Genomic DNA, 14,586 nt, shown 5'->3' with positions numbered 1-14,586 from the left:
AGATTCCCGATAGTCTTCACCTGCAGGCTGGTTCCTACACACCGGCTGTGGCTGCGGCACTTGGCAGAGCATTCCAGGGGCCCAAGGACAGCCTCGGGCTTCTGTCCCTGAGAAAGCACACGTGGTCATGGTCCTTGCCAACCAAGGATGGCCCTTAACGGTGCCTTATCTTGAGGGATGACTTAAACCACACACACACACACACACACATACACACACACAACAACTTATTAGGCAGTCTGGTTTGGTCCAGTCTTCCAGGTCATGGCTTCAGCCAGCAATAGAATGAACAAACCACAGGGCTCAATTTCATCCCTATGAGTTCCCCCTAGTCTTTTGATACTCACTGTTTGCTGTAATCATCTTTCATTCCTCACTTTCAGCCCCGGGGAGCCCAGCAACATGGGCACTGATATCTTTCTTCCTTCCCAAAACTAATAAATGAGAACTCAGAACACATACCTTCCAACTGCATACTAGAAAAAAAACTCCTGAGGGCTGTGTTTTGCACCTGAGGGAAGAGAACCATACCTGAAGCAAACAGACCCCAGACGCCTGCCCAGGGCGGGGACGCCATCCTCGGTGTTTTTGTCAAAAGGAGTGGCTAAAATTGTCTTCAGTCTCTTTACCATGATCACTGCAGACTAAGGAGGAAACCACTGTGGCTCATATTTACTAAGCTTTTAAAATACATTCCATAAAGTCTATAAAACTGTTTAGAAAAAATTTATTTGAACATATGAAAGGAAAATTTAGAGACCCCAATAAAACAGAGAAGTTCCTTTCCTCAGTGATGAGCACAGTCCTCACAGGTTTCCTTGAACAGTGCCCAGTGCCATCTGTCAGCTTTCAGTCACGACGTTGCAGCTTCGAGCTCACGGATCTATCCAAGTGGCCTGTGGTCACGGCAGGCACACCTCCCCTCCACAAGGAGAGAAGCCAGACAAACGGACTTGCACATGCTGATTCTCACATCCTTGCTCTGGAAGCACAGGCTCAGAGCGTGTGTCTGAACTGACACACGAGACAACAGGCTCACAGAACTGGCATCTTTTAAAGACACCCACATCACTCCGCAGAGGGCTGGACATTTTTCTTTTCATCTATCCAATCTGGACTTTTACGAATGTGACTAGGTAGGAGGCACCTGGACCGCGACGTCACAGAACTTCCGCACCAACACAGTTCCCGGTGAGGAGGGGCCGCCTGGCTGCCTCTCAGAGGTCCTCTTCTACGGGGTCAGTCGCCCCTTCCCTGGAAGGCTTCCTCCAACACCGGGTGCAGAAGGCACACTGCCACTCGGCAGTACGAGGGCGCCAGCCTAGCGGATGGGCCTGAATGGAAACGTCATGCCTGAGATGAAGGTGTGCCCGGGGTGTGTGGGCAGGGCGGGGTGGGCGGCCGGGTGGGCCGGCACGGCCCCGTAGCCCAGCGGGGGCGTGTGGATGTGAGGGTAGAAGCCAGGGGGAAGCGCTGTGTGTGGCGACTGCTGCACTGGGCCCGAGATCACCAGCTGGAGCAGGCTGCAAACACAAGGAGAAGGATTAGGACGTGTGGACTCCAGTGACAACGTTCATCTGACACATGGCATTGGGGCTGGCCCTGTCGACCTCTGGGCTTGGCACCACAGCGGAGAGGAGAGAAGGCCTGGATGCCATGGCGGCCCTCACACATGTGCCAGGAGAGGCACCAGATGCAGGCACAGAACATTCAGGTTTCCAGATGGGGACACTTCGAGCTGGTGTCTGGGGAGGAGCAGGAGGTGGCTTGGAGGTGAGAGGGTTTAGACTGGGATCTGGGCAGAGGAGAGAGGAGGGCCAGCAATGGGAAAAGCCAGGATCCTGCAGGCGACGAAGCGGAGGGAGGGCCCTGAAGGAACCACAGGTGCCCAAGAAGGGAGGGCCTGCACCCTGGCATGCGGTCCACAGAAGCTCGGGACGCAGGCTCACGTCTGTGGCTCAGGAAGCACTGCAAGTGGACAGCTGTTCCAGCCTCAACCATCTACACTTAGGAGGGTCCAGACTGAGGCACCACAGCATACAGGACAGCAGGCCAGTTTTCTCAGTCATTCTTAACGACTGAGTCCTAACTGGACTCCAAGAAAAGCCGCCCAAAAGCTGGCCTTCCAGATGAGCCTGACATGGAAAGGCTACCCTCAGATGGCCCAGGCCTGGACCCAGCCCCACCCACCTTCAGGGGTCCCCTCCCCTCCCACTCTGCGTCCAAGGAGCTTCAGACCTTCCTGCTCACTTGCTCCTCGACTCCAGAGCGGCAGCCTCCCACTGCACCCACGGCCCCCGCTCATCACACCCAGGGCCTTGGCGAACAACCTCGTGTATCCATTGTTCCCTCCCCAGCTCCCTCCACCCCGAGACGCCCTGGAGCCCGAGGTGCTGCGCGCCTTCACCAGCCTGCATTCCCCTCTCTGTGGTTCAGGACATCAATAGCCTTCCTGTCCCAGAAATCCCCTTCCGTCCTGAATTCAGTGTCATTTCCAATGTGGTTCCTTCTGAAACTCCTTGAAGAGTTTCCTCTCATTAGCCTCGTCCTTTCTAACTCTGCTCTCCCCTCCCAGCATGATCAGCAGAGCTCCTTAACCTTCTCGCTTTCCAAGGACTCAGCCTGCCCACATCCTGCTGTCAGCCTGAAATAACCAATTCTCCCGGTTCTGTCCCCAATCAGCCCTCCCCTCTTCAGGACTGAGGCCTCCTCTCTGCTCTCCTAGCCTCAACCCAAGGCTGTGGCTCTGCTGGGTCCTGTGCCTGGTGTCCACATGCCTGTCTCTCCACATCACCAAATCCCACCTGCCAGGTCCTGTTCACGCCCATCATTTGCCCCTCAGCTTCCTGGTCCCACAATGCCGCACCTTCCCTGCACGTGACAGCTCACCCCCCAGGCCACCTCACCCTTGGGCGGACCCTGACTACTGTCAGCCTGCTACCTGGAGCTCTCAGAGAGGGGGCTAGGTCTTCTGCAGACTGACCCTCACCCCCTCCCACCCCCAAGGACAAAGCCTGGTGTCCAGAGCCCAGAGGGCAGGCTCAGGCAGTAAATCGAGGGCATAAAGAAAGCTGGTGCCTTCGAGTGGCCTGAAGGTCTTCTGAGCCTCTTGTCACTTACATTACTACTTTTTCATAACTCTAGGTGAGAAATTCAATCAAAATAAGCAAACAAATAAATAAATCTAAGGAGGGAGTATTACAGAGGCAAAATTGAGGTCACGTGTTTGAACCTGCACATTCTGCCAGAGATAGGAGTTTCAAAAAGTCTCTAGTCTAGTCGGAAAGACAATTAACACAAAAGAGACCATCAGAAATCAAAGCAGCATTCCAAGGGACCACGTGTCCTCTCTCTTTCCCCACATCAGTGCCAGGCTGTCCCGGGGAGGAGAGGCAGCCACAGGCTCCTGGAGGGGGTACCCAGTGGGGGCTGTTAAGAAGTTCCAGAGGGATTCCAATGGGGACCCCTAGTTACAATACTAAGATGATTAAGAATTTATACCCTATCGTTGTTTTAATGCCCTGAAAACATTAAACATTAAATGAAAGCTGTGCACAAAGGGAAATATTACAAAGAGACTATTGCCAGAGGGGGGAAAAGGTGCCAACTTATACTAACAATGTCCTCAGATGCCAGGCAATTTTCTTGGAGCCCAGAAAAAAAAAAAGTGAAGAACAGTGTGGGCTCCTGAGGGAAAGGTGGCCCTCTGGACGAGCTGTCCATTCTGTTGATACAGTATCTCACGCAGGACCACTTTGTTCCACCAGAAACCACTCCGCCTGCTCGGTTTTTGTATCTACCCAGACACCTTACCGAAGCTTCCCCTGCAGAGCTGGACTCAGAGTCCCCCTACCACAGCACGAGGACGCCAGTCCTCTGGCTGCAGCTGCTCTCACCACCAGCCCGTGAATTCGCATCTGGCCGATGCTTTGGCCTCAAATGATGCATATTTCTGTATCAGCCACACCTGCCCAGACTTGCTGGCCCTGACAGAGCTGTGAGCACACGCGGTGCAATGGGGCCTGGCTGGCTCGCTCACCCTCTGTCCACACTGCCTGCCAATGCAACGCCAGCCCTGGAGCCCCACTACCCCTACTGAAGACCAGTGTGACTGTCTGAAGAACATTAATCCCCCCACCAACCTAACCGGGTTGTTTTCATTGCTGTAAACCCCGTCCCTGTGCACACTGCAGGGTGCAGGGGTCTGCCTTCAACTACAAACATTTCCTCACACTGTACCACGATTACCATTTTTGGTGGATACACCATGTTGGTGATGTATCACTACTAACTGACTAAGTATCCCCATGCTATAAGATAGTTAGGTCACTTCCAGTTTTTTTTTTTTTTGCTACTAATAATAGTGGATTTGCATGAAACACTTTTGTGCACATAGCTTCTTGCTTCTTGGACTCAGTGAAATTAATTAGATTACACTTTTGTGCACATAGCTTTTTGCTTCTTGGATTCAGTGAAATTAATTAGATTAAGTAAAATTCCTAAGTTATGAAAATAATAAGAGTGACAGCAGCTAACACTTGTTACATACTTACTATATATACACCAAGTACTAAGTGCTTTCTGTGTTCTGACTCATGGAATCCTCACAGAAATCCTACGTGGGGGTTAGGGGGGCGGGAGGAGGCAGGGGGACATGAGGCAGTACTATTGTTTTCTTGATTTTACAGAGAAAACGGAGGCAATGGGAGACAAGGAACTTGCCCAAGGTCATGCAGACAAGAAAGAGCAAGGCTGGAATTCTTACCAGAAGCTTTGTGACCATATAGTTCCTGTTTTTCACCACTATTGTCACTATTTCCCCCAAATTATGACAATAACCACCATTTATGGAGAGATTCCCACGTGCCACGGACCATACTGAGAAATTTACAAACACCTCCCCACTGAATCCTCCCTACAACCCAATGAGGCAGGCGATATTACTGCCCCCATTTTACAAGGGGGGAAACTGAGGCTCAGAGACAGGTGAAGAGACTGCCCAAGCATCACAGAAAACCACAGAAAAAACTGTGCTCAGAACCTGGTCTGTGCCACATGATGCCAAAGTGTTAGTGTAACCAACAAGCTGTGGCCTAGAGCTGTGGCTCTGCAGTAGGTCCCAAACGGCTGTGCCACTCACGTCACCAACAGTGCGTGTGCACCGACATCCCCACCAAACATATGTGCGCTGATTTAGTGAGCTGTGAATGACACTCTGAGTTAGCAAGACGGCCACTTTTTCACCTCTTTGATTCCCTCTCTACTTGGGCTTCCTCTCACATGGGTTACCCTACTGTATCTGTCCCCCACTTATCATCACGTCCTTAAGGGGCGCCTTATATACAGAAGCTCTAGATCCTGCAGACCAGCTCTCCCCAAGGAGGCCAGGACAAGGGGTCCACTCGCCTCGCACCCCCCCACGCCCCCCACCCAGCAAGAAGCCACGGGAGGGCACTTACTTATTATGGGGCAGCCTGGAGCACAAGGTTCTCAGGTCATCTGAAATCAAGGAGGTACAGAATTAAGGAGCAGACTGGAGACAACAAGGTGAAATGTTCACTGCCATTTTTTTCAAGGATGCTAGCAACACAGCAATAGTGCCTCACACTCCATTTTCCTAGCATCATTTAGAAACTGGGTTCTCCTTCTTCAATTTTTGTTTTAACAAAGCAGGCCCCAAACAGAATACATCACTCAGGAAAGTGGGCAGTTGTGTTGGCAATCGGTCAGATGCTGGGAAAGGGCCCAGAGGCAGGGCTCTCACTACGCAGATCAGATGTCCACGGCGATAAGTGGGAAACCCATCACCAGTGACCACACCTGGGGCCACTGGCAACCTCTGCGAGCCAATGGTTACAAAGCAAACACAGCATGTCATTAGCATCAGATCATCCTCCTGGGCGAGTTCACACTGCAATGCAGGAGGATTAAGGAACACTCAAAACCAGTGATGGGAATGTTTTATGCCTCGATTGGGCAGTGGTCACGTGAGTGTATACATTTGTCAAAACTCATCAAACTTTGCACTTAAACCTGTGCATTTTACTGCATGTAAATTATGCCTCAATAAAAAAGGACTACCGAAAAAGAAAACAAGATTCCCTAGGAGGACAGATACTAAGCTACTATCCACACTCTCAAGGAGTCCAGTCCTGGGCACAACAGCCAGAAGACAGACGGACGCCATGGTCAGAGTGCTCTGCCTGGATATTTCTGCAACTTCCGCCCTCTTCCCTGTGCACACTAAGAGGAAAGAAGTCCTAAAAGAAGCAGAAAACAGTATTTGTCCAGGAGCTCCTATTTTCTTCCCACCCCCAGGAAGGCTCGGGCCAGAAAAGTACCCACCTCTCGTGCAAAGCAGGGCTCCAGAGGCCATGGCCACCTGCAAAGCCTGCGCAAGCCGGTCCAGAGAGAGCTCGATCTCCTGGGAGGCGTTGAGGGGGTTCAGTTCATCCGCCAGTCTGTTGATCTCCTCTACCAGCGGCACCATGTGGTCAAACAGGATCAGCCCCAGGCGCCCGTAAAGGTTCTTCTCAGTTAGGTGGACCTGGAGCATCATGAGAACCTGCAGGACGCTGAGATGGAGCTTGGAGTATAAGAGGTGGGAGTCTCTGTCCATCTCTCCTGAATCCTGGGTAACTTTGGTGGTGACGTGGCCGTTGGATAAGGAGGGCTTCTTCTTCCTTTTATAAGCCAGAGGGGCCTTCACACACCAGCGGATCAATCCAGTGAGCGGGGTGAGCTCTAAAAATCCTATTGGGAGATTGGCTGCAATTGGGGTATTTAAAAAAGTGATGAGAATCAACCTCGGGTCCTCAAAAATCCAGTTGACAATCATTTCGAGCAAGTCCAACGGTGGGATGAGATCATCTGCAAACAAAGACAGGTTAGGTCAGGAGGGTTTTTAGCCCCTGTGACAGAGGTGGACAGCGGGGAGATAGACCCCTAGGTTCATAGTACTCACCCTGATATTCAGACTATTGACTTCTTTGCTTATCTGTTCCTGTCCCCTTCCTAGAACATCCCCTCTATAAGGGCTGCGACTCTTGTCTTATCCAGTGTTTATCTCTGATGCCAGGACTGTCCGGCCAAGGTAGGACTCAAGAAATAGTCATACGCCACTTAATGATGTTATGGTCATCAACGGACCACATATACGATGGTGGTCCCACAAGATTAGTACCATAGAGCATAGGTATGTCATAGGCTATCTCATCTAGGTTTGTGTAACTGCACTCTGTGATGTTCGCACAACGACGAAATCGCCTAATGACGCATTTCTCAGAACATATCCCTGTCAAGTGACACATGACTGCATTTGTTAAATCAACAATTCCCCAGAACTGTTATGTCTTGAAGAAAGTTCATCCTACGTGTCAATTGAAATAAAATTCCACACTTGTTATGTCCAAAACTACCACCACTCATCCTTTTCCTTGTGAGTAGGTTTCATTCCTGCGTTTGGTGTCTCCTCGTGGTCCAACCCCAAACCTGGAACCCCTGTCTAAGCAACAGCCTGACCTCCTGTGACCCCTGAGAACTTGCATGTTCTAGGGCCTAGACAGAGAACACTAATAATAAAAACACACTGACATTTATTTTGGGCTTACTATGTTCCAGGTACTGGTCTAATTCGTTTACACAGGTGAACACATTTAATCCTCAAACAAACCCAGAGGAAACTGAGGCACAGTGATGTTAAGTAATTTCCCCAGGACTCATCAAAAGTAAGTGGAGGGGCTCAGATCTGACCCCAGGTGGCCTAGCTCCTAACCACCAGGCTATACTGCCCATCCTGGGATCAGCATGCAATGCCCTTAGGCTGGCTGTGCACAGAAGTGGGTCCCACCTCCTGTCTCTGGGACTGTGCACCCCTCAGCTCACGGAAAAGCTAAGGATGACAGGCTGCTGATGTCCAATAGCCAAGGCTGAGGAAGGAGAGCGTGGGGTCAGAGAGACACATGTGGGTGTGAGGTTCCCAGCAGCTCTTTCTCAGGAGACACAGGCCGTTTCCCAAGATTATGCCTATCTATTGTTTCGGCATTAAACTGCTGCCCCCTACCATTCTGATATGAAATGACGGCAGCGGTAGGCAGCAGCTGTCTACCATCCTTACCTGGGAAAACAAACAGCAGGCAACCCTGCATCCAGCCCCTTGATCCCCCGGAGACGTTTCTGTCTGGGAAATGCCAGTCTCAAGCCCACTCCTACAGCAGACTCTCTCCCCACCACTGCAAAGGCAGTGTGTGCATACATGCCCTGTGTGTACACGTGAGTGTGTGTACTTGACAGTGAATAATCCCTATGACCTTCCTACCCAGAGACCCAAGTTCCCTGCAGAATTCGGGCAGGAGGAGGTTTTGTTTGGTTAGGGGAGCTTCTTTCTTTTTGTGGTTTTGAAGGCAGACTCCCCAAGAACGCTCCCCTGTTACCAGAAGTGCCCAAGAGCAGCACCTATCACCATTCTGAGAGCGGACTCCGGGCCCAGCTCTCTAGGGCCACTGCTGCGTGCCCAGTGATCTCCATATCTCCAAACTCAGCAAGCTGTGTAGGTTAAATATGTACAGCTTTTTGTACGTCAATCACACCTCAGTCAAGTGGTGTGAAAAAAAAGAAACCACTGACTGGCAATATCAGATTGGCAAACTGGCTTAAGAGAAAAATCCCATGTCTCACATCCATTCTAGAATGTTAGTGGTATTCTCTGAACATTATTTTCTTCTCCATATGGTAATTAACTCATTCCCAACGTTAAGGTCAATTTCTGTCCTTGTTGGCCTGGAACAACTGATGACTGAAAGGGCAACTATGATGCTGTAAACTGGGTTTAATTAAATCTTTCCTTTTGGAAAACAAAAGGCCTGATCCCAGCTGTTAACAGCTCTTAGTAGCCTTTGCAGGAGAGCGCCAGGGAAAATTCCACTCCAGCAGCAGGCACGGCTCGACAAGACCTGCCTCCTATTCCAGTGGCAAACCGCCAGAGAAGTAATAAGTCAGAGTGTGAACACGATATGCACTTGAATGTCATACCACGTCCACACTAACTTTCTCTAGAGAATGAAAAAGTCTAACGGCAAGAAAAAAACTTACAAATAAAAGGAGAATCAAATGTAATCAGGGTGCTGGCAGGAGACCAATCCTGGACTGAACAAAAACGGACAATACTGTTGCAGGTCCTCGACCTGCTGGTTTAGCTCTCAGACCGGGATAAGGAGACGGTCTGTAGGCCCTCTGAGCAGCAAGAGCCAAGGGCAGAGAAGGGGGAACCCGAAACAGAAAAGCGGGCTTTGAGTCTGGCTCTGCACAGAAAGCTGCTCACCGGGGCGAGGTCCACAACTTCCCCATGTGGAAAACAAGGGCCACAGCCCCTGCCCAGGGGCCACTCGGGCTGTGGGGGTCACAGAGGTCACAGGTGTGGAAGGACTCAGTGCACTGGAAAGCCATGCTGGTCAATCCATGTTCCTTGGAACCCTCCCCCGGGGGAGGAAAGTGGGCAGCAGAGCCCAATGGGTGGGGTCTGAGACCCCTGCCCCAATTCAGCCAGAGCTAGTCAACTTCTATTGGTTTTCTTTATTGACAGTCTGCATAAAATGATCTGACCAGAGGGCTCTGCTGCTGGGCAGGGACAAGGGACATGGGCTTCTCCCAGCTGAAGTCAAATACCATCTAATGGCCACCTGGAGGACCTCTCCTGGCAGCTTGTTAAGTCTCAAAAACATCATCGACAGTAGAACTGACGTGTGCATCCTAGTGTGAGGCACTGAGGACACATCACTACCTAGCTAATACTGTCGCCAAAAATGTTTAACTCGAATCTTTTCATAAGGAAACAATCAGACAAATCCAAATTGAAGGACATCCTGCAAAACAACAGGTCTGCTGAGCTCTTTAAAAAGTCAATGTTGAAGAAATTTTTTTAAACCCTGGCAACTGTTCTAGATTTAACAAGACCAAAGTGACACGACAACTATGAATAACGTATGATCTCTGATTGCATCCTGAATTCTCCTGATCCCCCAAAGGAGGGAAAAAAGCTGTAAAAGACATTATTAAGACAATCAGGGAAATATGAACATAGGCTATACGTGAGATAATGGTATTCTGTCAATATTTAATTTCTTAGAAGTGATAATGGTATCATGGTTATGTAAGGAAACATTCTTGTTCTTAGAAGTTACATGCTTAAGGAGCTGGTACATGATATTGGCAACAAACTTTCAGTAGTTCAGGAAAAAAATATCTGCAAGTGTGTGTGTGGAGAGAGAGGGAGAGAAAGAAAGAGAAGGGAGGGAGGGAGAGAGAGAGAATATACAGCAGATGTCCATAACTGGTGAATCTAGGTGAGAGGTATATGAATGTCTGTTGTAATATTCTTGCAACTTTCCTGACGTTTTTTGAGATTTTTCAAAATAAAAAGTGAGGGCTGAAAAAGCAAGTCATGTCTGAAGGAAAGCCACATCCCTCCGATACCAGACCCTAGCTTTCAGGCTATCTGCCACTTGGACCACTCTCAGTCAGGTGACTGGGAATCACCAAGGAAAGCTCCCTGTTAGCAAATTCCAGAAGCCCAGGTGGCCCATTCCTTTAGCTTTCAGCCTAAAATAAAACACAAATTCCAGAGAAAAAAAGGCCAAAGCGTTCACTGGACATTTCACCTGGGTGTTCAGTGGAAATAAAACCGGCAATCAGCTGAAGCTTCTTTGACGGCAACAACCTGCTTAAAGCTTACCTGACGATAGGTCATAAAGCGCAGTGACGGAAGTTATGAACTGGCAGCAGAAGCGAGGGCTGGCACTGAATATCTGCTTCAGCGTCTGAACAGATCCTGGCACCAAGCAGCAGTAGTCATCCACGAGGGCCCTGGCTAACCTCACACAGTAGACCACAGGCGTCCGCTGGAAAGAAGCCACAGTCATGTAACTATATGTGTCGTGAGCTAGTAGATGAGCAACTATGTACATATGGTGAAGGCCACCAGAACAGGCAGAACCACTTCCAAGAAAAGAAAAAGATGTTCACAGCTTACTTTGAAGCAGGGATTGGCAAACTAAAGCCCACAGACCAAATCCATCCCGCCACCTGTTTTTGTAAATAAAGTTTTATTGAAACACAGCCCTGCTCATATGTTTGCCTATCGTCTGAAGCTGCTCTTGCACTACAAGGGCAGAACTGAGTAGTTGTGACAGAGACTATCTGACCCACAAAGCCTAAAATATTTACTATCTTGCCCTTCATATAAAAGGCTTTGAAGTTTACTTAGCAAAGATCATTTCTGACTTCAGGTGAAGAAATGACAATTTTTGTGACCCTACAGGTGAGACTCTTAAGGCAAAAATGAACAGTTGCTACCACTTTCAAGAGCTTCAGAAGAGTGTGTGAACTACCACGATTTAGAGCAGGACTCTCTCAACTTACAATCCTATTCTCTTACAGGCTTTCTATTATAGGTTTCTATAATTCTTTCGAATCCTACATCATCACTCTCCTCTGCCTTTTTCCCTCCCACGCAGATGCCCATCTGTAGCTACTGCCACATTCAACAGCTGCTCAGGATGCTATAGTTCCAGGCCCCCAACGTGGCCTGCAGGGGAATCTGAGAGGAGATAGGAGGCCACATTGTTCATTCAGGCTGAAATCTGCCCCCACAACACTAATCCAGCCATCTCTACCTTTCCTCAGGAGGAAGCTGCAGCCCCTCACCCCAGTGTGGCAAACCCTGACCCAAACCACTCAGACCCTTTCTTGTCGCTGACATCTGCTCATTTAGCCAGCACAGGAGCATCGTGAGAGATAAATGGAAAATTATACTATGAATTAGAGGATGCTAAACTTGACTTCATTAGGTTATCAAGGGATAGAGGTAATCCTGAGGTTAAATATAACACACACGTTCAAGTCAGATGCCCCAGAAATCGGACTGGTGAGAATTAAGGTACAGACTCCACTGAGATTTACCTATGTGCTATAAGGAACACTATACATAGAATAAAAAAGAACAACATATACCTCTGTTAGCCAAATTTTAAGAATAAACAAAATTACAAGAAAAACATTTAATTAAATTGAAAAAAAAAAAGACTGTATTTGGGAACGAAGCAGGTTTGTGAAACTGAACATAGTAAACTCCGTATGCTTAGCTGAGGATCACATTAATCAAAATTTTACTGATTACTCAAAGTGGATTATCAATTTTTCAAAGACTTTGAGTAACAAAAATGTAAAACAAAATGGATCTTCCAAAATACCATCTAACACGAAACCTATTGTAAATATACATTTTTTTCTTTGGATATTTAAAAACACTCTAGAAGGTTCTTATGTCCATATCCATTAGAAGAGTCATCAACTTTGCAATGTCACGTGGAACAGTGCAAAACAACTCACATGCTTACTGACCTAACTGTATAGAAAACAAACATTACCACAATTTGACATATAACCATCTTTTAAAAAAAAATCCTATCTTTGAGGCTGCATGCATACCTGTTTTCAAAATCATATCTTATCATTTCCACCTAAGAAAAAGGATTTTTCACTTGTTCTGCAGATAGTGGCTGCAGATTTTCTTTTTAAATTCATTTAAAAATTTTTTTAAAGAAAATTTAAATTTTCTTTTTAAAATTCATTTACCATTACAAACTGTTTTCTCAAGAACTGTTACTACCTGTATGTAAAAAGAGGACTGACACATCAGCACACAGGGTAGTGACAATCAGGAGATAAGACATGTGGAAAAGACCTCTCCCAAAATCCAACTAAATGAAAATTCCTGATAGTAAACTCCTCTTCGGACACTCTCAGGAAAAGGCTGTTTCTAGAGAAGTACCTGGAGCCAGGAGGCTGCACACTCCAACACTGGGATTCGGCACACTGCCACTGCCATGGAGACCAGTTTTCCCAACAAGTTCATCCGGCTGTCATCGGCTTTGTTCCCTTGGGGGCTGAAAAGGGAGGAGAAAATAATCTGCCGGACAGAGTCCTTGGTTTGCTCCTGGAAATAATTGCACATGATTTCAAGAAGTTGGAGCTCCTGAAGTGAATTCAATCTCTGTAAAAGAAACCCAGGAGAAGCGACAAGAAATTTGGCTGTAACGTGTTTATTAATTCAAACAGTAAAAAAACAAAAAATATACTCTTTTCCCCGGGAGAACTTTTCACCCCTCTAAAGCCCAGGTCCCAGGGAGTAGCACTCCACTGTTAATCTCATCAGCCATCATCATACATCATCCTGGGGGACTCAGAATGACCTCACAGCGCTTTGAGACTCTCCATAATAGCCTTTAGTGCGGCTCGTGGGCAGTCCGCAAAGTCTCTTCCTTTTACACCCTTAAGATATGGCTGTCATAAGCCCGCAAAACAGACACTCGGCTGAGCAATGCTCAGGACTCAGGACAGGTGGCTTTTGGCTGCTGCTGCTGAAGGAGCACGGGCGTTTGTGGCTTGGCACACACTCGTCACCGAGGGGGAAAGAGGGGGCAGGGGAGTATGGACTCATCGGGGACGCGGTGTGGGCAGCCGCCGCCCGCCGCACCTTGGGCTGCGCGCCGCGCTCCTTGGGCACCTGGAACACGAACTCCTCGAGCAGCTCCACGGGGCCCTTGTCCACGATGGGCAGCGGCGCGCTCTGCAGCTGGCTGCTGAAGTAGATGTCCAGGTGGTACAGCACCTCCTTGGCGGCGCTCAGCGCGTCGCGGCGCAGCAGCGAGTGGCGGATGTCGCTCATGGTGCGGCCGCGGCGGCCCGGGGCCCCGGGAACGCGTCGGGACTTCCGCCCCGAGCCCCGCGGACGCGCCCGCCGCGCTGGAGACAAAGAGGCCACGACCCGGCCTCCGCCGCCGCCCCGGGCCTGGGCCGCGGCGCCCCCCCGCCGCCCGCCGCCCCGCACTCGGGCCCGCTCAAGATGCCATCGCCGCAGCCCCGGCCAGCGGGTGCCCAGGTGTGCGACTGCAGAGCCAGCGACAGCCGCGCGAGCCCGACGCCGCGGAGGGAACGGCGCGGAATGCCGAGAGCGGCGACGGCAGCCCGCAGGGGCCAAGCGCAGGCCGCGGCGAGGGCGCGCTCTCGGGAGGGCGCCACCTGGCGGCTCGGCCCGCGGGCGCGGGTGGGCGCCGCCGCGGCCCGAAGTAGGCCCCGCCCCCGCCGGCCACGCCCTGTCCCCGCCAGCCACACCCCAGGCCACGCGACGGCCTTCGGGCCTGGGGCCGAGTCGAGAACCGCCCAGCGGGGGTGCCACACCCACCAGCGAACGCTCACTGGGTCTCGCGCTCCCCCACCCCACCCGCAAGACATGCCTGGAGCTCCCCTTCCTTTGCGCGGCGTTCGAAGCCTACACATTTGATTTCCCCCCATGCTTTGGGGCGGTGATGTAGGGCCCTGGCTGAGGCCTCGGCAATTCATCTCAAAGATTATGTCTATTCTGAACTCACGGGGCTGCAATGATAAATGATGCTCCCCTACCCCTGACTCCCAGTGCCTGTCCCGAATCCCTGTACCCCAATCCCCTCCAGAGTGGCCTGGCCCAGCTTGGGAGAGCCATGGGAGCCTTAGGTCTCCTGCTCTTAAAGACTCTCCCATCCTAAAAAACCC

General features: G+C 50.1%; 1 protein-coding gene across 2 annotated transcripts; it reads right to left on the bottom strand.

Annotated features, from left to right (window-relative positions):
- Positions 1 to 710: 710 nt before the first annotated feature.
- Positions 711 to 13,983, bottom strand: INTS15 (integrator complex subunit 15). 2 transcript variants are annotated; one of them, XM_058569321.1, is made up of 6 exons: positions 13,562 to 13,983; positions 12,827 to 13,048; positions 10,730 to 10,895; positions 6,346 to 6,870; positions 5,460 to 5,499; positions 711 to 1,523 (listed from the first exon to the last, which is right to left on the bottom strand). In XM_058569321.1, exons 1-6 carry the CDS (start codon positions 13,721 to 13,723, stop codon positions 1,322 to 1,324), a joined length of 1,317 nt encoding a protein of 438 aa, XP_058425304.1. In that variant the 5' UTR covers positions 13,724 to 13,983; the 3' UTR covers positions 711 to 1,321. The 2 variants fall into 2 exon arrangements, with proteins under 2 accessions (XP_058425304.1, XP_058425303.1); XM_058569320.1 differs by having other exon boundaries at positions 13,532 to 13,982.
- Between the last annotated feature and the right edge of the window lie 603 nt (positions 13,984 to 14,586).

The sequence above is a fragment of the Diceros bicornis genome, chromosome 26 (assembly GCF_020826845.1).
Source record: "Diceros bicornis minor isolate mBicDic1 chromosome 26, mDicBic1.mat.cur, whole genome shotgun sequence".
NCBI classification, from domain to species: domain Eukaryota; kingdom Metazoa; phylum Chordata; class Mammalia; order Perissodactyla; family Rhinocerotidae; genus Diceros; species Diceros bicornis.
The sequence above is the reverse complement of the archived record's forward strand: the minus strand, read 5'-3'. Positions and strand labels throughout refer to the sequence as shown.